The 23238-nt window shown below is 40.6% G+C and overlaps 1 protein-coding gene across 1 annotated transcript in view; it reads left to right on the forward strand.

Annotated features, from left to right (window-relative positions):
• LOC126470012 (DNA polymerase theta-like) overlaps positions 1-23238 on the forward strand; it is a 347322-nt gene that overhangs the window by 247467 nt on the left and 76617 nt on the right. The window contains exons 18-19 of the mRNA XM_050097913.1: positions 4216-4417; positions 14759-14858. Coding sequence (XP_049953870.1) covers positions 4216-4417; positions 14759-14858 — 302 coding nt within the window. The remainder of the gene's footprint in view (positions 1-4215; positions 4418-14758; positions 14859-23238) is intronic.

Raw genomic sequence — 23238 nt, forward strand, 5'->3', positions numbered from 1 at the left:
TGAAACTTCCTTGGAGATTTGAATGATGTGGCGGACTGGGAATATAACCTGGGAGCTTTTCATGTTCCTAGCAAAAGTTCTATTGACTGAGGTAGCCATACATCACCCTCACAGTTCTACTTCCACAGGTACATCTTGCATATGTTCCAAACTTTACAGAAGTTCTACTGTGTATCTTGCAGGACTAACACACATGGAAGAAAGAATACAGCAAGAAATTGTGTAGCTGTAGAAGACTAGGGAATTTTTTCCAGAATGGATGGGAGAAGTAGAGCTGTGAGACCAGCTTGTGAGAGCTGTTTGGATAACTCAGCTGTAGAGCACTTTCCTGCAAAAGGCAAAGGCCTCATGTTTGAGTCTCGGTGTGGCACACAATTATATTCAGATTTCAAATCTGGTCACACTCTGCTGCAGAGTGAAAATTCAATCTGCAAACTTTCCTTGATGTTTCAGAATGTGTCCAATCAACCTGTCCCTTCTTTTAGTCAAATTGTGCCATAAATTTCTTTACTTCCCACTTTGATTCATACCTCTTCATTATGTATCCAATCTATGTATCTAATCTTCAGCAGTCTTCCGTAGAAGCACATATCCAAAAATTCTGTCCTCTTCTTATCCGATGATGATGATGATGATAATGATGATGTATAAAAAAATGAGAAACATGGAAATATCTGGAAATAATTAACACTATGAATTATTCAAGCTACAAAGAAAAGAAAAACAACAAGCATAATAAGGAATGTTAAAAGTTGTTTTTTGTAAAAATGCTAAAAATGGATATTCAAGATGATGTCATTAAAAAAACATGAAATTCCTAACAGGCCTTCAAGAACTGCATTAAGGGCTATCACAAGCCAGTGTTGACTTCAAAGATGTAGAAATTGGACTTAACAATACACAGAAGTGTGAAATACCTAAGTCAGTGGGGATGACTCCAGAACGGGTGAACTTTAAAATGTTCTAAATCAAAAACCAATCAATATTTGCAAATAATCTTTAAAGAAATCTGAAAAGCAGAAAAGATCCCAGGAGGAAAAGCAGAAAAGATCCCAGGGAGGATGTAGTGTGACCCAAATGCACCCTTTGTGCAGGAAGGGTCACAAGCAAGATGTTGACATCTACAGAGCAATATCTCGCTTATCAGAGGCTTATAAAATATTCTCAACAATATCCATAACAGGATGTGATCTATATGTGTCAATCAACTGGGGTGTAATATCGAGATTGGTCCAGAGACAGAAAAGCCTGCTGTAACAGACTTTCAGTCTGAAACTTATAATTAATAACAGATTAATGAACTCTAGTGACATAGTCTTAATGATTTATTGGTTTTTTTTTTTTTTTTTATTGACTCTGTTGGCGGAGAAACCTTAGATAAAGTCATCAATGTATTTGGAGTTAAATCTAAACTGACAAACTTAGTCCATGAAACCATCAAAGAGACAATCCCTAACGTAAAATCCTGACCTTTTAAAATAAATGCAAGCATGCAGAAAAGTTGATGGTTTACTTCCATGCCTTTTCAGCTGTATCTTGGGAATAAATCTCTGAATTTGGAAATAAAAGGAAGACAAAATATTGCCACTCATGTAGACAAGAAAGAATAAAACAATTGCAGTAAATAGCTTGTCTTTTGCAGATGATTTGGCATATTTTCTGAAAGCCTCAGCAATACAGCAATGCTAGTCAGTCTCATGGAGGAGATGGCCTGACATGTCAGGATTAAGAATCTTCCTTAAATAAAACAACATGTAACAAATACACTACTGGAAAAAAATGCGACATCCTCACAACTGTGTTCAGTGGCACTAGCGTATAATATGTGCAAACTGATTGGTCATAGTGTTAGTGATTCATTTGTCACAGTTATTGGCTATCAGATGTTACTCACAAGGCCTTTTTGTGCACATTCTGTTTAATTTTGCAAGCAGTAACTCTGCTGAGTTTAGAGGTGAACAGTGTTTGAAACATTTATTCTATGGTACAAGTGTGCCCCACCATTGAGTATGTACTCCTGTTGTACACCTTCATGGCTTTTCAATGGGACTCACATTGTGGCCTGCTGGAAACTGAATGGTCTGAACATCCGCATGATACAGATGCATGCCAAGACTGAAGTATTGTGCAAACAGCGGTGCCCGACTGAGAATTAACCCAGGAAGGAAATCTGAGCACTTGTTGCACCTGCTGTATCATGAGAGACCACTGGGAATTGTCTGCTTGCGGCAGGCATAAGATCACGCATGCCTCTGGCCAGGCTACCACTGACATTACAACACTGCCTAGCATGGCTACTCTGATGTCGTGAAACAGTTGACTGGGGATTGGAATGGCATTCTGTTGTCTTCAGTGATAGAGCAGGTTTTCTCTGTATGGGAGTGATGGACATACGTACACATGTATGGCATATATATGGTGAGTGTCAGTTCCAGAGTGCATTCATCTGCAACATATATGTCCCATCCCATGATTCATAATGTTGGTGCCCTCATTTACAATTCACAGTCACATTCGTTCTTTCTACACGATAAAGTAACCAGTGTATGCTGTATTACAAAGACTGTTACTCCCATACTTTTTCAGCATGACAATGCATGTCCACATATGGCAGCTGTGATGCAATATGCCCTTCATGGTGCACAACATGTGCCCTGCCCAGCAGGAGCACCCGATCTCTCATCAATGAACACATACGGGAGATGATGAAATAAGAACTTACTTATTCTCCAGGACTAGCAAGCACCATTGCCGAAATGCAATGAAAGGCCCAGGTTGCTTAGAACAGTCTATTGCAGGATGCCTTTCGGCACCTTTTCGATGATTTGCATGAAAGGATACACATCTTTGTTGCTGCCAGAGGCGACTATTTAGGCACCTTTTACTATGATAGGAGTGTTTTATTTGGTCTGAATTTGTTACAATATAATCCTACAACAGTGAACTACCTCTCGCCTCACTTGTCAGTAAAAAGACCTTGTCCTTGAGGGAGATGCATTTGTTTTCTGACGATATATAGAAAGGGGCACCAAACTCTTTTAAGAAAATATGTTAGTTCATTGGAAAAAGTAAAGAAATAAATATTTGATGAAAACAAATACAATCAAAGAAAATGGTTTAGAATAAACTTCTGTAGAGGATAAGATGCTTGAAATATAAGCAACTTACAGTGTAATTAGGAATACCTTCAACTGCAGAATTTTGGAACTTAAGGACTAACAACGAAATACATCAGAATGTAGGAAACAAATCAGAAACAACAATAGATTTTTATTCTTTGGATATATTTACAGAATCGATGACAATAGATTGACCAAAAGGATCTTCAAATATGAGTTAAAACAGCCATCAAAATTCAAGAGTTCAAGTAAGACTTGTAAAGAAATAGCATAAGGAAAGAAATAATGTAAAGCAAAACATTTAGAAGGAAACTTTTAAAAATAGAAGATTTGCAGGAGTAAAAGGAAAAGGAAATAAGGCACAAAGTGGTAAGAAGAAAGGAAGAAAGAAGCGCTTTGGAACAGTGAAAGAATACTGGAAGAAATAATGAAAGATGGACAGACTGGAACATGGTTGCAAGAAGACCTTAGTGCAGAAAACAGAATGATAGCATACAAGAGATTAATATCCAGTTTAAAATTAATGTGTAAACCAAACTAACAAAAATATTTGTACCATAAGTATAATAAAACCATTGTGATCACTGAAAAAATGATTCTGCCATTAAAAATGAAAAACACATCACTCTCTCCTTAAGATCTGGAATAATGTTTCATACGTCAAATTTCTCTTCATTTTTCATGCTTGATCTTCTTTCCTATTTTGTTCAAGTTTACTATCTTCAATAAAACAATTCTGACTGGCTCTTCATTGAATGTTATTCATAGTTTGTTAACTGATGTTTCACTGATTATGTAACTGCCATACATTTCACTTATTTATCCATGATTTTCAGTCAGTTGAAGTTTAGGGATGTTGATTTTGTTGCTCATATGAAAGGCATGGAAATACTCATCTCTACGTGCACTGTCATAAAGAGGGATCAAGTTGAGCTAATAAGGTGGGCAGTTGAATAATGTGGAGATGGGAAGGTGGGCATGTGGGCGAGGGGGGGGGGGGGATAAGTACAAGAATTTCTCTCATATTCAAGCATATTTTATTTTTTGGATTACCTTTACATCTGATGTAAATAAAAATTAATTTCTTTCCTTCCAGAGATACAACTGATTGCATTGATATCATAAACGTATCTGGACATGCAGATATCTTTTCCACTTTCAAGAGTGAACTTCAGCATGTGAAACATTTTTCCATCTCATTAGCCTGTGATAAATATGAAACCGAAAAGCAAACTGCAATAGGCAACAAAATATTGGGTAGGAAAAAGAAAGAAGGTAGAAGGGGACAAAAGTTCACAGTTTGTTCATGGTGAGCGACGTGCTGTTGGCATTGCCATATGCTGTGGTGGTTATAATGTTTATTACATCTCTCTGCTGGATGAAGGTAAGTTCATATTGAAATAATATTACAAAACAGTTTTTTGATGGCTGAAATTTTGTCAGTGTTAATATGATTTTAGGTACATTAGTAACTCATGTTTCATTTAGAAAGACAGACTGATTATCACTCCTTTATCAACTATAATTCTATGGAGTTCTTAGTCACCTATTGTCAAGCTTTACATCATCTTGTGTTATAGCTCTACAGTTACATTACTGTGTTCATGTTTTCACACTACTATAAGATATGCTTGTAATCTTGAGCAGGTTCTTGTCTCTCTCTCCCTCTCTCCCCCTCCCTCCCTCCCCCTCCCTCCCTCCCTCCCTCCCTCCCTCCCTCCCTCCCTCCCTCCCTCCCTCTCCCCCCCCCCCCTCTCTCTCTCTCTCTCTCTCTCTCTCTCTCTCTCTCTCTCTCTCTCTCTCTCTCTCTCTCTCCCCCCCCCCCTCCCTAACCCCCTCCCTCCCTCCCTCCCCCCCTCCCCCCACCCTACACCATCCCCACCACCAGCATGAGAGAAAGAATGGCAGGAGCAGTGCAAGGATGATGACAGTAATTAACTACTACTGTGTATGCTGCTTTCAGTTAAAATCATATAAATGCCTCTGGTCTGCACGGACTGTGTATATGCAAAATAATTCACAGAAGAAAATTTTTCTCCTCATAAAATAATGGTTAAATTCTTCTCCACAGTCAAACTCCTCTTCCAGTAAAACTAACCGGTAGACCTTCATAGACCTCCTTCTTACTTTGAAACTGGCAAAAATAAATAAATTCCTCATCAAAATTATTTTGAGACAGTAGCTAAGTACTGCGACCTACGACCTCACTGTTTGTTTCCTCCCCCGAATCAACCAACCAATAGCTAAGTACAATGGAATGACACACACTAACTAGCATTTGACATTAATTTATACTATCTGTCATCTAAATTCTGAACATCTCGGCAAGCTCACATCAAACATTATAATAATCCTTTTCAATTATAAAAAAATTATAGAACACTAGTTTGCCAATGCACAGAATCTCCTTGGACAATATGTGTGCAATTGTCTTGGGAGCAATGGCCTTCGACACATATTCAGTCAATGATCAGGTACTCTGCTCAGTCAACGGAGGTGTAATGTATTCTCACTGTAATTGCCAATAATGTGAAAACCAGCAGGGCACAATCTTTTGTTACAAAAGAGAGCGATACTCCTATTTTAAAACACAATAAAGATGTTAAAATACTTAGCACATACATTGGGTTGGTGGCTGTGGAAAAACAAGTTTTGCAAATGACATTAAAAAAGACAGAGTGAAATGAAATGACTTTTTACAAATCATTACAATCTTGAAACAGCAGTGATAACCCCAAACAAACTAAAATATCTTCATTTGTCCTAATGGGTACACAATGAATACATATCTGTCATCCCATGAACTATTGATAGATGGGTGTACGGAGATTGGACAGTGGATACACGTTAAAGAAGGGTCTGGAGCCCTTGATGTGCGCAAGGCACCCTGTGTTCTTAGTGAACCACTTTCCTTCACAAACAGTTTGTGTCAATAAGAGCAGATAAAAAAAACACTGAAATCTTGCTTATAATTAAAATAAGTGCTTTCACTCTTGTATGGGCACTTCAGAAGCATGTCTTTACCAAGCCACCAGACAGTTTTTTTTTTATAAAGGATGGGGCCCCTCCACGCCCACACCAAAGTGGTGACCAAACCAAAAGTTCTACTGTCACCTCCATAAACATGTTAGTTTTTGAATCAGGCGTCACAGGATGCGGGCTGTGATGTTATCCATGTGTCTGGGTAAGGCTACTCATTAACATGGTCCATCAGGAGATAGAAGTGGTCGAAAATGATGGAAGGGTAGCGGTTTTAAGGGCAGAGGAAAAAAAGTGCCAAGGCCAGCGCCAAGCAAAAAAAACCTCTGCGACAGTAGGACGGTTAGTAAGGGCAGTAGCAGCTTGCTAGCTGCGACAGAGCATGCAAGGTGAGGTAAGGTTAGCGTGAGGTATTGTGCATCGTTACCTATGTGCGGCATGTTCGTTAGCTGGGTCAGTCCAGGTGCTGCGGCTGGGCTTGCTCGTAGTCTCCTGGGCCGGCCGCAGTGGCTTCCTCCCTGTAACATAAGAGTTCGGCGCAGCAACTCATGCATTGCTTGTAGGCCCTCTGCTGCGCCTTGTCGTCGGTGTGACTTGGTGCAGCTTCATCAGGCTGGTGCAGAACGGCAGCGTCCACCTCTACTGCACGCCGCAGCCCTTCCGTAATGTAGCTTCCATGAGCTCCGCTTGTTTGGAGAGCTGCGCCATTTCAGCATCGGAGGAAGTGTTACCGTTCGCTCGTGCTTGTGCGATGAAGGCTGCCCTTTTGGCTTCTCGATCCCTTGCGGGGCCCGGTCCCGCAGCAGTCAGCGTTGCCACCGGTTCAGCTGGGGCGGCGGTTTTCTTCTTTGCACCTTTCACCTGCGGTGCTGCTGGGGCAACCGCTGGGACAGGCGCGCGAACGTCCTTCTGCGAGGTCGCAGGAGTGTTCGCAGGCACTACTGCGCTGGGGCCTTGGGCGAAGACTGCACGCAGTTACCTCAAGGCCTCTTCCTTCTCTGCAGCCATGGCAGCTGCGAAGGCAGCCCTCTCTGCCGCAATGACGGCTTTGAGGGCTGCAGTGGCCTCCTTCACGGCGGTGCCCGAGTTCGAGGTCGCCGTATCTTCTCAGGAGCGCGGGCTGCGTCCCTGGCTGCCCATTTCTGAGCGGTCGTCCCTGCCCCTGGCAGGTGGAGCTGTTGCTGCGCCGTCCCTCTGCTGCGCCGGGCTGTTCTGCACCCTACGCCGTTTCCAACGTCGTCTTTGCTTCTGCCGCTGCGTCGGTGTGGGCGCGGCCACCTCACCACCCCCGGCATGGGCTGCGGTCGGCCACTGCGGACCTTGATCACCCTGTGGTCGGGCATGTTTGCAGCACGAACGCAGAGCAGCGAGTCTGTATCGACAGACCTCGTAGACCACCTCGTTCCGAGCACAATTGGTCATGGTGTCGAACAGCGCCGTCACTACCCCGCCTTTGCACTTGATGTACAAAGGGGGGACAGGGCCGCGACTCATCTTCTCCGGAGTTCCTTGCATGGTCGGCAGACTCAGTGAGTTGCACAACCGAAGGACCCTTCGTAGCGGCAGGTTTCCTCTGCGAACCCTTCTTTCCCAGGCTGCGAGGCGCGGAACACGACAATCTGCACGCGTTGTGAGAACAACGCACAACAATTTGCTCTCTGCGGCGCCCTCAGCACAGAAACCTCTTCACGAGCTCTCAACGGCCAAGTTAGCGTAGCGCGCAACGGCAGCGATGCGCTCGCCTCGCCAGCTCAGGCCGCTCTGGTGCGCAGGTGCCACCAGACAGTGTGATAAATTCCACATAACTTAAAAATTGTTTGCAACATCCTGTGATAAATTCCACATCACTTAAAAATTGTATGCAACATCCACCTGCTCTTCTTTTAGAGTTCAGTTGGAAGCTGAAAGTAAATAAAAAAGAACCCCAGATGACTTTTGACAATATAATAATCTGCAAATGCCACACACACACACACACACACACACACACACACACACACACACACACACACAAAAAAATCAGTGCTCTTGACATTTGATAGATTTATATATAAATGTAACTGTGTTTGTATTCTACTTGCAGCATTTCCATTCCAAATACCACTACAGTGTTACAAGTTCAGAAATAAACCCCTCTTTTTTTGTTTTTTAATTATTCACTCTAAATGTGCCACATCAATCATGTGGTTTGTTTTTCAGAGAAAAAATGTCAAGTGGTCAACAATTTACCTTCTTGTAGTTTTTCGTTGATTTCAGAAGAGCCTGGTAAATTTTTGGAATTATGATAGAAATTGACACAGTACATACCTTGGACTAGAAAATCAAACTGGAGTGATTATTCTCAGTAGCATTAAATCAGAATGTCTGAGCTAAACTTGTTACCAATAAGTCTTTCTTTTTTTTTTTTTCAATTTTTTTTTTCTGTCTAGCCACACAGTCTTGAGGTGTCTTGCCAAGGTGTGTGCGACTCCCCCCTCCCCCGTCAGAGGTTTGAGTCCTCCCTGAGGCACAGGTGTGTGTGTTGTCCTTAGCATAAGATAGTTTAAGTTAGATTAAATAGTGTGTAAGCTTAGGGACGATGACCTCAGCAGTTTGGTCCCATAAGACCTTACCACAAACTTGATTTCTCTTCCATCGCGCGCTTGTACACACACACACACACACACACACACACACACACACACACACATACACACACACAAAATTGTTATGACTCAAAAGATAATCATTAATCCAGTACTTGAACTTCTTTTTACAATTTCGTCTTTTTTCTAAAAATAATAACAGCTGCTGCTAGCAAAGCGGCCATTTTGATCACTCGAATAGTGTGTGCTCCTATCTAGATGTGTATGGAATTATGTGTGTCCTCTTGTTGAGGAAAAAAGCATACAACTACACAAATGCCTTTTTTGTCATGTGAAGCAAGTGCAGGCATACAGCAACTATGTTCGAAGCACACAGGTCTTAGTGCACCTTTAAGATCCCATAAAACACTGGATCCATTGGGGAACCATCATTATCTGTGAATAAAGTACTATGTTTTGGAGCAGCATCAGTGGTTTAAAATACTCACGCTTTTGATAACATTCACCATCATCATGTTTAGGAGTGAAAACTGTTGACTACTAGTAATGTAAAGTTGTTCTAGTAATAAACATGAAACAGCAGAGCCTAGGATCTTTAGAGTCGGACTGAATCTACCCATGCATAGGAAGGCTACACAAGCAGTGCCCGGCATGGCAGGCCTGCATTAGTGATGGGGGCCTGCACTACCATCAAAACTGCCACCTCCATGTACCTATTATCATCAACCATTATTTTTTATTTTTCTTCAGTGTCCAAAGACTGCCCTAAAGCCCTTATAGTGCTTACCCTTGATCTCTATTGAATGTTTAGTGCCCTTGTCAAATATTGACTGTCTTTCTTATAACTGACTCCCAGTACATTGTTGCATAGATCAAGTTACTTGTTCTTACAACAGTGATGTGTTATTTCTCAGGACAGTGTTCTGCTGCAGTCAACTTGTCTAGCTCTGTTCATTTTTATGGATTGCCTTTTTAGCACAGCACTCTGCAATACTGAATGAATGGTTTGCTCCATGGAAATAATACCAAATTTACACTGAATACACATATCATACATGCAGTTAAGGCCTAAATAACATATCTCAAGTCTTCGGAGTGAGATAGAAAACTGATCTCAACCGATACTTCTGGAGGAAGTGGTCTACCTTTCTAGTTGTGCCACAGAATGGAAAGAATACTGCCACTGTGATGTCTTCCACATAGGTCCCAAAGTAAATTTTCACCAATTGCACTTGAAAGTATAATTGGTATCATTCTTCGATAGTTATTGTACTTGAACGTATGTCTTAAAGCTTCATTTCAGATTGGAGATATGTTGTTGTTGTTGTGGTCTTCAGTCCTGAGACTGGTTTGATGCAGCTCTCCATGCTACTCTATCCTGTGCAAGCTTCATCATCTCCCAGTACCTACTGCAACCTACATCCTTCTGAATCTGCTTAATGTATTGATCTCTTGGTCTCCCTCTACGATTTTTACCCTCCACGCTGCCCTCCAATACTAAATTGGTGATCCCTTGATGCCTCAGAACATGTCCCACCAACCGATCCCTTCTTCTGGTCAAGTTGTGCCACCAACTTCTCTTCTCCTCAATCCTATTCAATACTTCCTCATTAGTTATGTGATCTACCCATCTAATCTTCAGCATTCTCCTGTAGCACCACATTTCAAAAGCTTCTATTCTCTTCTTGTCCAAACTATTTACCGTCCATGTTTCACTTCCATACATGGCTACACTCCATACGAATACTTTCAGAAATAACTTCCTGACAGTTAAATCAATACTGGATGTTAACAAATTTCTCTTCTTCAGAAACGCTTTCCTTGCCATTGCCAGTCTACATTTTATATCCTCTCTACTTCGACCATCATCAGTTATCTTGCTCCCCAAATAGCAAAACTCCTTTACTACTTTAAGTGCCTCATTTCCTAATCTAATTCCCTCAGCATCACCCGACTTAATTAGACTACATTCCATTATCCTTGTTTTGCTTTTGTTGATGTTCATCTTATATCCTCCTTTCAAGACACTGTCCATTCCGTTCAACTGCTCTTCCAAGTCCTTTGCTGTCTCTGACAGAATTACAATGTCATCGGCGAACCTCAAAGTTTTTATTTCTTCTCCATTAATTTTAATACCTACTCCGAATTTTTCTTTTGTTTCCTTTACTGCTTGCTCAATATACAGATTGAACAACATCGGGGAGAGGCTACAACCCTGTCTTACTCCCTTCACAACCACTGCTTCCCTTTCATGTCCCTCGACTCTTATAACTGCCATCTGGTTTCTGTACAAATTGTAAATAGCCTTTCGCTCCCTGTATTTTACCCCTGCCACCTTTAGAATTTGAAAGAGAGTATTCCAGTCAACATTGTCAAAAGCTTTCTCTAAGTCTACAAATGCTAGAAACGTAGGTTTGCCTTTCCTTAATCTTTCTTCTAAGATAAGTCGTAAGGTCAGTATTGCCTCACGTGTTCCAACATTTTTAAGGAATCCAAACTGATCCTCCCCGAGGTCCGCTTCTACCAGTTTTTCCATTCGTCTGTAAAGAATTCGCGTTAGTATTTTGCAGCTGTGACTTATTAAACTGATAGTTCGGTAATTTTCACATCTGTCAACACCTGCTTTCTTTGGGATTGGAATTATTATATTCTTCTTGAAGTCTGAGGGTATTTCGCCTGTTCCATACATCTTGCTCACCAGATGGTAGAGTTTTGTCAGGACTGGCTCTCCCAAGGCCGTCAGTAGTTCCAATGGAATGTTGTCTGTTCCGGGGGCCTTGTTTCGACTCAGGTCCTTCAGTGCTCTGTCAAACTCTTCACGCAGTATCGTATCTCCCATTTCATCTTCATCTACATCCTCTTCCATTTCCATAATATTGTCCTCAAGTGCATCGCCCTTGTATAGACCCTCTATATACTCCTTCCACCTTTCTGCTTTCCCTTCTTTCCTTAGAACTGGGTTTCCATCTGAGCTCTTGATGTTCATACAAGTGGTTCTCTTATCTCCAAATGTCTCTTTAATTTTCCTGTAGGCAGTATCTATCTTACCCCTAGTGAGACAAGCCTCTACATCCTTACATTTGTCCTCTAGCCATCCCTGCTTAGCCATTTTGCACTTCCTGTCGATCTCATTTTTGAGACGTTTGTATTCCTTTTTGCCTGCTTCATTTACTGCATTTTTATATTTTCTCCTTTCATCAATTAAATTCAATATTTCTTCTGTTACCCAAGGATTTCTACTAACCCTCTTCTTTTTACCTACTTGATCGTCTGCTGCCTTCACTACTTCATCCCTCAGAGCTACCCATTCTTCTTCTACTGTATTTCTTTCCCCCATTCCTGTCAATTGTTCCCTTATGCTCTCTCTGAAACTCTGTACAACCTCTGGTTCTTTCAGTTTATCCAGGTCCCATCTCCTTAAATTCCCACCTTTTTGCAGTTTCTTCAGTTTTAATCTACAGGTCATAACCAATAGATTGTGGTCAGAGTCCACATCTGCCCCTGGAAATGTCTTACAATTTAAAACCTGGTTCCTAAATCTCTGTCTTACCATTATATAATCTATCTGATACCTTTTAGTATCTCCAGGGTTCTTCCATGTATACAACCTTCTATCATGATTCTTAAACCAAGTGTTAGCTATGATTAAGTTGTGCTCTGTGCAAAATTCTATCAGGCGGCTTCCTCTTTCATTTCTTAGCCCCAATCCATATTCACCTACTACGTTTCCTTCTCTCCCTTTTCCTACACTCGAATTCCAGTCACCCATGACTATTAAATTTTCGTCTCCCTTCACAATCTGAATAATTTCTTTTATTTCATCATACATTTCTTCAATTTCTTCGTCATCTGCAGAGCTAGTTGGCATATAAACTTGTACTACTGTAGTAGGTGTGGGCTTCGTATCTATCTTGGCCACAATAATGCGTTCACTATGCTGTTTGTAGTAGCTTACCCGCATTCCTATTTTCCTATTCATTATTAAACCTACTCCTGCATTACCCCTATTTGACTTTGTGTTTATAATCCTGTAGTCGCCTGACCAGAAGTCTTGTTCCTCCTGCAACCGAACTTCACTAATTCCCACTATATCTAACTTTAACCTATCCATTTCCCTTTTTAAATTTTCTAACCTACCTGCCCGATTAAGGGATCTGACATTCCACGCTCCGATCCATAGAGCGCCAGTTTTCTTTCTCCTGATAACGACATCCTCTTGAGTAGTCCCCGCCCGGAGATCCGAATGGGGGACTATTTTACCTCCGGAATATTTTACCCAAGAGGATGCCATCATCATTTAATCATACAGTAAAGCTGCATGCCCTCGAGAGATATATCATGTCACTTTCTATAGAAAGAGAATTGCGAATTATTTAGGAAAAAAGTAAACAACTTACTGAAAAGCACAAGTGCTGTGTTATCGAATGTTATGCAGACAAAGGTACAAAGCTTTGGTACCTTTCGGAATGAACTTTCTTTTTCAAGCTTGTAGTAAAAACACACACACACACACACACACACACACACACACACACACACACACACACACACACACACTCTCTCTCTTAGCCATATACACACATACACTTGTCTCCCTATGTTATGCTCAGTCAACCACCAGCTCTATTCCTGGCCCATGTTGGGTGTACTGGGGTGAGGTGGGTGTGTGCAGTGGAATGGAGAGAGGCGGAAGACAGGGAGCGAGTTGGTTGGCAGATGGCTGGGCACATGATTCACAGACTGGGGCATGAGATAGCAGCACACAACTATCTGACGCAAATGGGAGGTGATACTGTCCCATACAGACACATCGGCAGTTATGAGAACTCCCCCGCTCAATATGCTGAAGGTCTTACTCACAAACAGATCTCCTGTCCCATATCCCCCCACGCACACCTAAACCTCACATCCATCCCAAGGACCAACCACAAAGAATCATCCCTTGTCACCAAAGACCAACCAGGACTGGAACGACTGAACCATATCCTTCGTCAGGGCTTTGATTATCTATCATCATGTCCCAAAATGAGGGACATCCTACCCAAGGTACTTCCATTCTCTCTCAAAGTGATGTTCCTGTACACACCCAATCTCCACAATGTCCTAGTGCATCCTTATGCCACTCCCACCCCCAATTCCTTGCTACAGGGATCATACCCTTGTGGAAGATCCAGATGCAAGACCTGCCTGATCCACCAACACAGCACCACATACTCCAGTCCAGTCACAAGCTTATCCTATCCCATCATAGGCCAGACCACCTGTTAAAGCAGCCACGTTATATACCAGATCTGCTGCTGAGTGGTTTACATTGGTATGACAACCAACCAGCTGTCAACTAGAATGAATGGCCACTGCCAAACTGCTGAAGAAGAAGGAAAAAAAAAAAAAAAAAAAAAGGTGGCAGTATTACTTCCATTGAATGATTATATGTCTAACAGCAAGATAGTAACCTTCATTCAGAATTATGGGTTGACTAGTTTTCTGTCCCAGTCCAAACATCCTATCATTAATTTCAGAGTGCTAGATGTGCTGGTATTCCCTAAGAATTGGGCCATATTTATGTTGCACAATCCATTCACACAGTGGTTGAATATGTGCTCCATATAAAATAGATGGAGTTACGCAAGTCAGCTGTGGCACAACATCACTGAGAGAATGGCCTCAAAACACTGTTGTAAAAGATGAAAATCATAACCCATGCAAAAACTTTTTGGGATTCAGTTATAAAGGAGTCAGCCAAGGTTTAATTACAGCTTATTAATTTCACTAGAGATAAGTGGTACACACTTGGTATGATATGAACACTCTGGACACCAAGCTAAAACAAAGGACAATCCTTGAAGGCTGTAGAGAGAAGATAATGGCTGTTCCAAGATTTGTACTGACCCCTCACACTCCATATTGTCATGTGGTCTCATGGTGTGGTGGATCTGCCACATGCAGCTTGGAACTTAGCAGGCACTGTGGTGAATTGTGCATGGTATTAATAAGTCTCACCTGATTATCTTAGTAACTGGAAGAATGCTATTTAATTTTCAAAATCTAAACATAAATATGTTTTAATCTTAATAGTTTGATGCCAGTGACCAGTTTATTGATTGCATAGGTAACACATTCTTCATTAACCAGGGTGGACCAGATGCCAATGGCCATCTCACATTTGTAAGATGCCGCAAGTGCCAGAAACAATGATGTTTCACAGTCTCGTTGAAAAGTCCTCATGGATACCTCTGATTATCCACTCTCGTTGGTACACACTGTAATTATTCGTATCATAGTTAAACTGAGATGGCCTGGGAAGTAGCATTGGTTAGCCATGAACAGAACTGCAACAAGCCTTCAGATTTAACTGAGAGGCCCATTATCCTATTATAAACAGTAGTTACACCGGTACCTATTGTTTTAGACGAGAGCACATGAAAGACAACAGTATCAGGCGAGCGTCTTCACCTACATGCATTTTAGAATACCTCCATCAGCCATGTTAAATATAATTCTTCTCATGAATCAAGTGCTCAATATGAAAAGAAACTTTACTCACATTAGCCATTTCTAGAACTCCACAAATCTACCTCAAGCATTTTGTAATTTATAAAAAGCACAACATGGAAAAATAATATTTAATTAGTTTTGCATGTCTTTTGCTTATGATTCTAAAACACACTCTCACTCGTCTGTGCATAATAAACTGAATAAAGGATCAGGATACAGCACTTCCATCACGCAAACAGTCGGCTGACTTCATAGTTAAACTTTGAAGACACAATATCAGAAATCTTGCAGGCACAAAGCCACACACTGACATCATTTACCCATCATGTTGAGAATGCATAATGACTCAAGAATGCAGTCCTATTGTCATTCTAATAATTGTCACAGTTGAAAATTATTCTTGTACTCTCATTCAAAATCACTTCTTACTTTTAGACAATACTGCATGTACTATTTGCGAAATAACCTGTTCCTACTGAGATGGTATTGCGGACACTCGGAGCAGCATTTGAAAAGTGATAGTACACAAAAAGTACTATATTAAATCAGAGATGAATATTTTTGTGGAGCTGTGTGAACTGCCTCTGTGGCAACTCTCTAGCAACTTACTGTTCAAGTGTGCCAACACCTTAACTGGTGCCCCTCTTCCACTGAAAATTGCTTCCATGCTCATGAGTCACATTATTGGTACTCACTTTTGAAAGTGAATGAAAACCTCACTGTCCTCTCTTACTTTCTGTAGATTACTATCAAAATAATTAGTTCTTAACCAGAAGGTTAAGATCTCGTGAGACTATTTAATATCTTTTGTGATGTCTAGATCTATAGAGTAGCAGACTATTTCTTCTTTGACATAGTCATTCGATGCTCTTTTAAGCTCCCGAAGAGGTCTACCTATGCAATGGTTGTTCTAGAATATTTAAGATGTTTTCTGTATTCCTGTGCAAATGCCACGCCCAAATAACTTCCAGTAGCACTACTCTCACACCTTTCTACTCTTGGCAACTAACCACCTTCCCTATGTAATGTTAAAGCATCCACCTGCCTAGTGTCATTTCAAGTTCTCCCTGTTATGTTCATTGGAGTACAAAATAAATAGCTTCTTCATATTGCTGAATGGATGCATGTAATTCTCTTCAAATTTAGGTGAAGCTTTTAAGTTATTACTATTACTATCAAATGCAAGTAAAAAGAAAAATAGCATAGGACACATTTATACATTACCGTGTAACTAGTTGCTACATTAGAAACTTCCAATGTTTTTGTAAATTGTACCACCTCTACAAGATTCTACACGTAACTACTTTGGCATTTCTAGCAGTTAGTTCTAGGTACTGAAAATGATGTCTACAGCTGTTTAAAGCTTCAGAATTATAATTCAGTTGATGTGACTTCAAAGTCGAGAGGATAATATTCTGCCAAGCCATGACTGCTTGCCCACCATCCATAATTCATGTAGACAGATCAGAACCGAGTCCATGGTGCGCACATCACATCACTGATATCTTAGATGAACTCGATAGATTTTAGGTTAGCTAACTTAAGGGTGGCGCATAAACATCCTCATGTGTGTGGAGTGTTCCTCAAACTATTCTGACACAATTTGCAAGCTAATTGGTACTTCTGAAGGTAGAGATTACCTTCAGCTTATGGCGCACATGAAGTGCTTGCAATGGCAAATGAGGGACCAATGCCGATTAATTGTAAATAATGCCATAGATGATCATATAGGGACCCTTTAGCTCACCAGTAACTGGTATCACGGGAATGTTCTATATTATTTTATGCTGTTTTACAACTGACATCCGCTACATAGCAAAAACTTGCTGACTGTGAACACCAGGTCAGCCTATTCTCTTTTGATCAGAACATGGCTTGTAAATAGTTTTCAAGGGTTTGCCACTGGGTGACATGCAAATTCCACAATATTTCCTCAGAGCAACTGTCTGACATCTTTAGGTGGTTGAACCTTGCTGGCGCTCAGTCGTACGTAGCCACCAGCAAGGTTCAACCACCTGAAATGTCGGACAGTTGCTCCTAGGAAATAATGTGGAATTTACACCATGCCATCTGGTGGAAAACCCATGAAGACTATTTACAATACATCCGCCAGGAAAGCTTGAAGAGTTACAGAACATGACTTGATTTTGTTGCACCTGATAATGCAGCTATAATGCTGCAAAACTGGTTCTTGCTTGTAAATAAAGTTCTTACAGCTGAAGCAGTTTTATCTTCAAAATGCTATCACCAGTAATTCCTACAAGTAGCGATTATGGTCCTTACATGCTGTTGAACAAATACCTACATTTATTGCATTGAAAGAAGAGGTGTTATAAAACTTTAGAATTGATGGGATGCTCTACATGTAGTCATTTGTGTGCAGCAGAAGCTTATTGGAAAGTGAAGGGATAACTGAAGTGTTACACAAAGCAGCTAGAAAATACTTGCTAATAAAATCATACCGAACTTTTTAGCTTGTTGAAAATGGGATTTCAATGCTTACATTTTCACCTATGAATTAATTATATTTGATCAGTGTTTACAGAACTACAGTTTCTGGAATCTCTGTTGAATTAGTTCCACATGTAATTTGTTGTACAACTGCTGACAAGTAGTTATTGAGAACCAGTGAATAAATATATTTTGGTTATATTTTAGTCCAAATCTTCTGATTAAGCTACAAAAGATGTACTTACCACTTAATTTCATTTTATCTGACAAGGTTTTTGAGAAATGATTGGAATTCATTTCACTGTATCTACCAAGTTTGTGTAAAATCTGATATTTGAGCTCCTGATATTCATGTGGTTGCTTCTCTTCAAAAGTTTCCCTAATTTTCCTACAGGTGTTATCTATCTTTTCCCTAGTCGTGCATCTGTCCTCTAGCCATTATGCACTTTCCATCAGTCAAATCCTTAGATGTTTTATATTTGCTTCTTTCAGGGATTATATTAAAGTATTATCCAAAGATTTCTACTAGACCTTTTGTTTTTACCTTCTGCTGCCTTCTCTATTTAATCTCTGAAAGCTACCCATTCACTTCTGTTTTATTCCTTTCTCCTGTTTCAGTCAGTTCGTACCTAATGCTCACTCTGAAACTCTCGATAAACTATGATTCCTTCAATTTATCCAGGTACTATCTTGGCTAGGACAGAGTATTTGCTATGCTGTTCACAGTAACTTACATTCCTATTTTCTTATTTGTTGCCATGCCTATACCTGCATTACTCCTATTTGATTTTGTATTTATAACCATTTAATCAGAAATCCTGTTCTTCCTGTCCTTCATACTTTACTGATTCCCACTATAGCCAACTTCCCTTTATAAATTCTGTAACCTTCCTACCTGTTTAAGGGAACTACCATCCTCTCCTCTGACCCATAGACTGTCAGTTTTGTTTTTCCTTAGTAGTCTCTGCTTGGAGATCCAAATGAGGAACTATTTAACCTCTGGAATACCTTACCTGGGAGGATTCCATCATCATTAAGACATGTAGTAGCACTGCATTCTCTTGGAGAAGAGAACAGCTGTAGTTACACGTTGTTTTTGTTTTTTTCCCCAGACGTTCACATCAGTCAGTCATCCATGCTGGGGGTCCTCCTAGATTTGTCTCACCTCTCCACATGTACCCCTCTATTGTGGTCGCACCTACTATACAAGTATTAGCATCACCGAGTCTCACAATTCATCAAACTCGGCAAGGTTAATAGGGGACCAGGGTGGGGTAGTACTATTAATTTCAGAAGTGTCTCTTTGCCGTTATTCATCTTTTATGCCTTTATTTGATAGTATGTTTCTCTTTATAGGTTTTGAAGTTAATTCACTTCCACTGGCAGATTTTTGTTTTCATCATCTGTTGAAAGATGAAAACAAAAGTAATCAGTGGCAATTTTCACACTTGTCCTTTTTGCTACAGGTATTTGTTTAAAGATATTTTCCAAATATAAGATAATAACTAAGGGACCTGTAAATTTGATTTTTCGATAAAATAATTTACAAATGAGAATTAGCCTGTGGTATTTGCGGTGTATGGAGGTGACGCAAGCCAACAATGGGATTTGCCATCACATCCTGTAGTGTCTGAACAGAAATGGATTCTGATGCCACAGATAGCCGATTCGAGCTTGTCCAGTGTAGTGGGATGTTTCTGTTTGACAGTGTCGATCTTTCTGGAAGACTGTGTATTTCGAGACGCCCCACAAAAAGTATAGTCACAAGCAGTCAGATTAGGAGAGTATAGAGGACAGTCTATCTCTGCAGCTGTAAATTTGTAATAATCCAGTGCAGTGACTCTATTCCTGAATTATTCATCGAGAAAGCAAAACACCTGTTCAGTGCAATGTGGTTGGCCCCATCGTGCATGAACCACTTGGTGCCTGGTTGATCCTCCAAAACTAACTGTGTGGCAAGAAATTATTCCAAAATTACAACATAATGTTCACTAGTGAAAAACGGCCAATAATGCCTCTGCTGCATGCTGCAGCCCAAACACCTAGTTTGGAATAATACAATTATTTTGTTTCACACAAATAGGGATTTTTGAGAACCCCAAAATTGTTAATTTTTCAATTCATAACTCCATTCATGTGGAAGTCAGCTTCATCTGTGAACCAGATCCAGCCAGCATCAACTCTCCATTATCAATCATTTTGAGCATCTGATTCACAAAGTCAGCCTTCCGTCACATAACTTGCACAGGTATGACGTGGTGACTTTAAATTTTGGATGGAAACGTGTAGGCTCTGTCTCAATATTTCTGCACGATAGAAAGCTTCAGAACAGACTCTGTTGCAATCCTTCATATAGAATTCCTTGGATTTTGCTGTGATGACGTTATCAGGTGTAGCTACATTTTGTCTGAGGCTATCATTGCCTGCTAGATCATCAGCCACATTGACTATCCACTGGAATTTAGTGAAGAGCTTGTGAATGGTTTCTGCATTGGGTCCTTCCAGGACATTAAACCATGTTTGAATAGTGTGCCTTGTTGTTGTGTGAATGTGTTTAAATTGGTGGTATTCCAGCACCAGAAAAACACTTTGTATAATGGGATACATGATTTCAACACTTTCCTTCAGTACACTAACCGCCTTTAATGTTTCAGTGGTGGAACTGATTACTCTCAGCTGCAGTTCACTATTTGTGATTACAGTGCCATCTGTTAGCAGATTTTTGAACTATTTCAAAACTTTTGTGCAACTCCTGTTTAAAATTCTTACAGCTTTCACTGAAAACAATCTGTTTGTTGCACCTGTCTATCAATCTTAGTTTTTGAGATAATTAATTTTGAAGTCAGGAACAACTTTTCAGGACACCCTGAACGAGGACTGTTTATAGTGAAGCCAGGTTGTGTTTACAAGCTAACTATTGTCTGCACCTGAAAACTCTTGTAAAATTTGTTGAGGTACCCAGATAAGCCTATTATTTTGAGTGGGAGACATGAGTAATTCATGAACGAACTGTACAGGTGCAAAAGGGGCCCTGGTGAGAATAGGCATAGTGTGGGCATCCTTTGTAGGCCATTTAATTATAAGGCGTAGATTTTCATGAGCAAAAAGGAAGTTTATTTGTTCTTGTTCGAAGTATAAATGGTCTCACTCAGGTTAGTTTGTGAAATCACAGTGCTCATAAGATGATGATGAAAACAACCTAGAAAAAAGAAGCAGGAAAAGAATCATGTCATTGTTAGCTGAAAGTGGAGGCAGAGAGTGCTTGTACCCAGAGCTGACATGTTTCAGCATTGGCCAGCAGTCAACACATTATTTCTCTTGCACTCTTCCTTCTGGCTATTCAAAACAGGTCCATAGTGGGCATGTTGTCAGAAGACCATGTACCACAGGAACAAACTAATTCTTTGGAAGTGACAATCCTGCTGAACTTTCCAGGAGCATAGTAAAATGAAAAATTATAAGTGAAATGAAAAGTTTTTAATACCAATCAGACTAGCTATTTGATGTGCACAGGAACAGTGCATACAGGTTGGATTGAAAGATGAATAGACTCGGATAGAAAATGAGGACTTTGTGTTATCTACTTATGGGCTGTCTCTGCAGAATGTAAATACACCATTAAAAATATAACGCAAATGGACAGATAAGAAATCCACGCACCATCAGGAGCAGGAGTATAGACATATAAAAGATATTAAGGTTTGAAAGCTTTCAGACCCAGCGGCTCTTCCTTCTGGCAGAAGGGTTGAAAAAAAAGGAGGAGGAGTGAAGAAAAAGAATTGGTGAGGTTTAGGAAAGGGGGTAGAATTTGGAAAAGTCATCCAGAGACTACTGCCAAAATATGATGCTTGAGTTAATAAGAACAAAAAGCTAAGTGCATTATACGTGATGGTTGGGAGGGAGCAGCATAAAATAGTCAGATCAGAAAATGAAAGATGCAGAGAACTAAAAGGGAGTGAAGAAAGGAATAGTTACTGTAAACAAATGCTAAGAACAAAGAAATTGTCTCAAATTAAGGCCAGGTGAGTGGCAAAACAAAGGACATGTTGCAGCACCATTTCTCACCTGTAGTGCTCTGAGTATCTGGTGCCTGGGGGAAAAATCCAGGTAGCAAGTGTTGTGAGACAGGCACCAATGTCATAACTGTCATGTTTTAGAGAATGCTCAGCAACAAAATATTGACAGAATGGACCTCATTTTAGGATATCATAGCCTTGTTGATGAAGCTGATTAATACACTAAAGACCAGAATAATACTGAGTGACAAGTGGTGTACTCGTAAGTTGTTTTTTGGAGGGATTAGCAGTATCAGGATTGGATGTGATATCCTGGGAAATATGCCTTTGACCTAGGCTGGTGGGGTAATTATGCATAGTGAGGGTTGGCTTGAGAATGGTGGTGTATTGCTGTTAGAAAATGCGTCTGAACAAGTATATTTGCCTCAAATGCCAAGGCTGTATGAGAGGGAAAGTTTGACATGGGAAGGATGGCAACTGTCAAAATGTAAGTACTGTTGTTTGTTAGTAAGTTTAATGTGAACAGAAGTGTGTAACAGAACATTGGTGAAGATGAGATTAATGTCAAGGAAAGTGGCATGGGATCAGGACAGAACCACAGACCTTCACTTATATGCACTCCCATTGTACAAATTACACAGCGTCTGCTGGTAGGATAATGATGGAGTCATCAGCCTTTAGGGAATGATGAGCCTGAAGTTGAGCAGAGGACAGGTTAGGGTCATGTTGTTTGGGACATGATGAAAGGTTGTGAAGGAATGCTGGATGCGAGGAATTCTTGGAAGGTTTTTAAGGGCTGTTTTTGAGGCAGTGGTAATGAGTCAAATTGAGATTGTGGTTGGAACTATTCAAGGAAGTGTCCAATGTTAGGTCTTCTGATGGAATGGTTTTGAGATTGGGCTGTGAAGTGATATTCCCAGTTGCCATTACATGTGAAGGAAAGTAAACCCTTGACCAAAGGTGCATGATTAAATACAGTTGTCATGTCCGAAAGAATAGACACCATATCCATATAAGTATATAGTTCTGGCAACACCGGCCATGACCATCTTCTGTGCGGATGCACACATATTGCCCAAACTCTTACAGGACTTGGTAAGAATGTCTTCCTTGAGCAATGAGTGTGTTGGGATGGGACACTACGAATGTAGTGTGTGGACATACAAGGTGAGAATGTGGGTCTCGCGGGAGGCGTGCACGAGATAGTCCCTGCAGTCGTGCTATCATCTGTGCCCTTGGTGGCTCAGATGGATAGAGTATCTGCCATGTAAGCAGGAAATCCAGGGTTCGAGTCCCAGTCAGGGCACACATTTTCATCTGTCCCCATTGATATATATCAACTCTCATTAGCAGCTGAAGGTATTAATATAATTCTAATTTCGTTCTAGACTGCTGCACGTCATCAATGGTGTCTGTTCTTTTGGACATGTCGAAAAGAACAGACGCCATGTCCATATAAGTGTATACTCTCCAAACCAATCCGTGAGACATTGCCCAGACAATGGTGGCCTATTTTGTCACAATTACTGCAACCGCCAGTCAGTGTCTGTGTTTCCAGCAACTTAGAGCCATTGCTCAGAGGAGCTGTTTGGA

This window comes from Schistocerca serialis, chromosome 1 (assembly GCF_023864345.2).
Source record: "Schistocerca serialis cubense isolate TAMUIC-IGC-003099 chromosome 1, iqSchSeri2.2, whole genome shotgun sequence".
In the NCBI taxonomy this organism is placed as follows: domain Eukaryota; kingdom Metazoa; phylum Arthropoda; class Insecta; order Orthoptera; family Acrididae; genus Schistocerca; species Schistocerca serialis.